The 5,148-nt window shown below is 42.1% G+C and overlaps 1 protein-coding gene across 1 annotated transcript in view; it reads right to left on the bottom strand.

Moving 5' to 3' along the window:
• The window catches only part of LOC104463450 (granulocyte-macrophage colony-stimulating factor receptor subunit alpha-like), a 13,148-nt gene extending 8,465 nt beyond the window's left edge, over positions 1–4,683 (bottom strand). Inside the window, 6 exon segments of the mRNA XM_010075797.1 lie at positions 1–41; positions 1,173–1,348; positions 1,441–1,570; positions 3,186–3,306; positions 4,288–4,424; positions 4,596–4,683. Coding sequence (XP_010074099.1) covers positions 1–41; positions 1,173–1,348; positions 1,441–1,570; positions 3,186–3,306; positions 4,288–4,424; positions 4,596–4,683 — 693 coding nt within the window.
• Positions 4,684–5,148: the final 465 nt, after the last annotated feature.

The raw sequence follows: 5,148 nt of genomic DNA, 5'->3' as shown, positions 1-5,148 counted from the left end.
AGTACAATTGACAGTGATATTTAATGGAGGAGTGAGTATTTCTGGAAAGAAATGAAACAATTAATGTAGACATGGTCAGTAATCATCTGTAACTCATATGTTCATAGTAAAATACGTGAGAAGTTGAGACAACTGATGTACAACTGTGTGCTACCGATGTTAACAAATGCTACCTGCTAAATGGAAGTACAATACAGTAGCAAAACCTGGGAATATATCACTTCAGTTGTTGGACATCTGAAGTAACTTCTTGTGAAAAAGGTAGGGAGGATTTTGTGTAATTCAGTAGTACCACCAGCAGAGTGCCATTTTCTTCTGAGTCCAGATTTCACACTGATAATGCAGGTCTCCATAGGAAAAAAGATGGAAGGTTTTGTGCTTGTGGTAATATTCACGTAGAAGATTAAGTCATCTGAATTTGAGTGCCTACAGTAGAGTTGACTAGGTGTCACCTAAGTGTGACCACTACAGTGGTTAGACCTCATCAGTAGTGCCCATGATGTCTGCAAAGCTGTTCAGTGTACCATGGAGCAGGCATGCTTGGCTGAATAGCTCTGGGCTCTACAGCCTGCATCGGCTGCAGGCAGGAGTCAGTCTCATGTTGTGCATTTCAGACCACATAGGACACCTAGAAGGACCCAAGTTTCTCACAGGTCCTGGGCCACATCTTCAAGCCAAGTGTCTGAGGGTGTTTCAAATGGCACTAGAGGCACGTTTTTAGGCACCTGAATCTTGTCCTATATATGTATTGGAGCTTAAACACCTAGCTCACACATTGGTACCCACATATTTAAATAACGCAGTCTTAATTTGCAAGTTGAACCCTCCCTCTGGTTTTAGGATGTAGCTTTTGTGACTCTCAGAGAGGTGTGAAATTATAAGATAGAGAAATAAGCCCATCAGAAAAGTGGCCTTGAAAGTCTAACCATTGCTTTTCGTCGCTTGGATTCCATGTATGTTTTCACACCACTTCTCTGAGCAGTTATTCCAGGCTGCTTCTACCTTTGCTTGTTTTAGTTAATTTTTGGAATTATATTCCGTCAGCTATCAGGAGCAAAATCTGTCTGCAGTGCAGGATGGCTACAGACTGTTTTGTTCTTCTTTTGCTTCAGAGAAAAATTTCCCACTTCCTTATTTTATAAAACAGTAAGAAAAAATAAATGTTCACTTACCAATTTCATACAGTTGAATGTACTCATCATAGAACTGGATCAGGGAGTCTCTGCTAGACCCGTTGACCAGGAAGTAAGCTTTTTCAGCCTCTATCCTCACAGTTTGGAATCTACATCCCATGTTTCTGCCATTTTCATCTTTAATGTAAAATTCACATTCGATCTCCTCATCGTCTCTGTATATAGCAAGGTATTCTAGTTAAACACAGGCAGTGTGATGTGTCAAGTGAGGATTCAGGGTTCCCTAGACTCAAGTAGACTGACTTACCTCGAGTTCTGCCAGTAGAGAAAATACTGGGTATCTCTTGGAGCATCCCTGCCTGCTTGCCAAGTGCAGTTCATGAGGGAAATGTTATAAATCACACAGGAGAAGTTTTCGATGGCTGACCCATTCATGCCTGCAAACACAGGAGTATCTGTGATAGGCAAAATTGTGTGACTGCTGCAAGCTGGAGGATCTCGGCACAACCTTAGATATGTTAGACACCTGTAACTCCAGCTGGTTATTTCTTGTGTTAGGCATGACAATGGAAAGAAGGCTGGACTCTCACCCTATTCTGACTGTCTCTGAACTGTGAAACCTGGGACTGAGTATAGCATTCACACAGGTGAAGTTGCCTTTTAACACAGTCCTTGGTGGTATAGAGAGAAGTATTTCTCCTTTTGCAATTAATGCCCAGGAATACACTCCTGAAGTGTAGAGACACGGTATTTTAAAAGCTGGGTCTTTTAAAAGTAAGGCTGGACTTTTTTCTGCCCTCTGATCAGATAGCCTCCTGTCTAGATCTTTCCACCCTGATGTGGGTGACAGTGACTTGATCTCTTCATTTTCTGGAGCATGTTGAAGTGGGAAGCTAATTTCTTTGGAAGCTGCCTTGTGGCTGGGCTGTCCAGGCACACACAGCCTCCTCTCTTCTCCTTCAGCCAATTTTCTGCTTCTTTCTGCTGTGTGCCCCAGCTTCAGCAAAAAGGTGGAGGCTTCCTTCGCTCCTGCCTCCAGCCCTCTCCAGTACCCAGTATTGAGGGCACCCTTGTGAAAGCAGCAGGGAATCCACTGGGGAACCTGCATGCTTGGATGCTAGGGCCAGCTGGGGAGGAACACCAAAAGCAAGTGGTTTTAAGAGGCAGTGTATCCTGGCTTGTGTTTTGAGGGTCACTGTGAGAGTATTTCCTCTGTCAAGTCCCCAGGAAGAGATGAGTAGGAAGCACTTTCTCTGCTCAGATGTGAGCAAGCTGCTAATATCACCACCTCTGCCAGGTCTGAAATACCCCAGTTACACACAACTACAGAAGCACTGCCGACTGGGTAATTTTAGTGAACTCTTGAGTTGAGAAGGAAGAGGAAAATGGGCCATAAAAACTTCAGGTTTGGAATTATGAACCTAGGATCTGCTTAAATCCCACTTGGTTAATTCCCACACAGGGCAGGCTCAGAATATCTCCGTAAACTGTGCACTCAGTGGGTGCACAGCAGCTGAGGGAACCCATGCGTGTGCGTGTGTGTGTGTATGTGCATATACACGCCAGGGCCAGATTTGGAGATTCCTACATTCAGTTTGCCCCTAGCTGCTTGTCATTGGCATTTCCTTTCCTCTCCTCCTCTCATTTTATGGGTTTCACTCATTCTCAGACTGTGCTTTTAGCTAGCTCTGTGGTCTGGCTCCTGACAAACTCGTCAACAGAGCATCAGAAAAGCATGGGAGCTAACATCTTCATTTGTAACAGCCAGAACAGTTGTTTGAATCCACCCTTAAACCACTGTAACTTAGTGTCATTTTTGAGCCCTAGTATGAAAAAGAATAATGCAATTACTGATACATTTGTAGTAATGCATATCTTGCAGAATTGTGGAAACATTCATTACAGAGCAAATAATTTTAGCAGATCTGTGAAAAATAATTTTTAATAGAAGGTAGAACAGTTACCTACTGTGTAAGGAATTGTTTCCAAAGGCAATGTTTACCTTTAAAAGACTGCAAACTCAGAAAACCTTACCCAGACCATGGACATTACCTCCAGGGATAAAGGCACAGTTTTTTGAGATATTTGTGTTTGGCACTTCGATGATTAAGTTCACCCCTTTATGCAGAGGCATGTATTGCTCCACTGGAAACCTGCATAGCGGACTATTCACCTGAAAAAGAACATTTTGATGTTTTATTTCTCTGTTTTTCCTCTGCTGCTGTTACATGATGCTGGCTATGGAAGTGCAACTCAGAAACACAGTTCATGTGTCCAAAATCTTGCGTGTATGTGTGTATGTGTTTTAGGCTCAGGAGCTAACTCAGTCCTCTACCACGCGAGGGTAATGTAGGATGGAGCTGAGTGATCAAAAGCATAACTACACTAAAAGCTTTGCAGCTCAGGAGTTGGATGCCACACTAGCGTGCAACTATTAGAGAAGGCTAATAGTACCCCTGTGATGTAACAGAAGATGGTTAAAAAATGGGGGAACCACAATGGAATATAATCAAAGGATTAAGCAAAACAGAAATCCTCTTCTGACCTCCCCAGGAATTAAGAAAGGCATTATACATATAATCTTCAATAAAGGTGTGATGTGGTTTTGTAATATGTATTTCTGATTAAGGCACCTGCTTCGCTTGGCTAAATAAGCCCTCACTCTCTCCATCTTCTCCCTGCCCCCCCCTTTTCTCTTCAGATAATGTGGTCTTATAAAATGATCTATGCTACAGGCATGATCCAATTCACTGGGAAACAAATGGCAGTGTTTGGGGAATTCACTTTTCATTTGAAGAGTCTCTTGCTATGTCTCTCTAAATTCTCTAGGAGTCTCACTTAGTCTCACAGCCCCCTTTTTCAGCAGCTACATCCCTATTTATGATTCAAGATAGGTACAGTTCAGGCTATGGTCTCCTTTCCACTGTGGTGCCAGAACTTCAGTCCTGTGGTATGGACAGGATGCTCCTCCTGCAGCAAATGCATCCTGGCGTTGGTGATGACTTACCACAGCCCCTAACAGATCGAGTTGTAGACTGTAAACAATCACTGATCAAATTTTACCTGCAACTGATTAATTTTTTCAAAGTAAGTGAAATTGGTGAAAGGTAAAGAAAAAGGTGCAATTATTTATTTCAATGAATAACAAGTTTACCTCTTCCTGTGTAACTTCCATGTCCCTGTCCCTGATGGTGCATTCGTATTTAGAGAAATTCTTGTTGCTCTCCCAGGACAGTTCCATTTTTCTCCAATTCATTTTCACGTTTGTAATAGGTGATTCTTGTGCCTCTGCTGAAAGTGTTACAGAATAAGTTCAGTAAGGATATGCTATTGTTTTTGTTGAATGCAGAGGATAGTATCTGTCAGGCTTAAGATAGCAATTGCCAGATTAATTATAAATATGTCTGATAAATGAAGAATTAAACCCTGTTTCTCAGATTATATCTGCAAAAGCATACTTACACCCCGTACACTGGAAATCAGCATGCAAGGGATGATATAGCATCATACCCCACCAAATCATGCAAACAAGTCCAAGAATATAAAACATCTTTTCTTCTCTGCAAAGAGACAATTACACCTGAAAAAAAAAAAAAAAAGTTATGCCAAAGTGTACTTTTGTTTCTTGTAAAGTTTAATTTTTTTCATGGAAAGAGTCAAAGATGTTGTTTAATTCACCCTTTGAAAACAACCAAGCAGAAGGTGTGCTTCAGGATGTCTGGCAGGCACCTCTTTGAAAGAACTGAGGAGTCTCACTATTGTCTGATACAACACAGCTGTTTGAGATAGAGAGGCAAGGGACTCTCATTATGATACACTCACTGCATTCAGCGCAGAGAACATGACTTAGGTCGTGTTGTCCCACATATCTATCCTAGCCATACCACCAGAAAGTCTGGTTTTCTTGCTTTCTTATCCTGTGAACATCACTTCGGATTTTCCTATAAAGTACTCCAGTTTCTGCTACAAAGTGAGCCTTTAGACCCGGGGAACTGCAGGCCGGTGAGCCTCACCT

The sequence above is a fragment of the Pterocles gutturalis genome, unplaced genomic scaffold, assembly GCF_000699245.1.
Source record: "Pterocles gutturalis isolate BGI_N339 unplaced genomic scaffold, ASM69924v1 scaffold52187, whole genome shotgun sequence".
NCBI lineage: Eukaryota > Metazoa > Chordata > Aves > Pterocliformes > Pteroclidae > Pterocles > Pterocles gutturalis.
The sequence above is the reverse complement of the archived record's forward strand: the minus strand, read 5'-3'. Positions and strand labels throughout refer to the sequence as shown.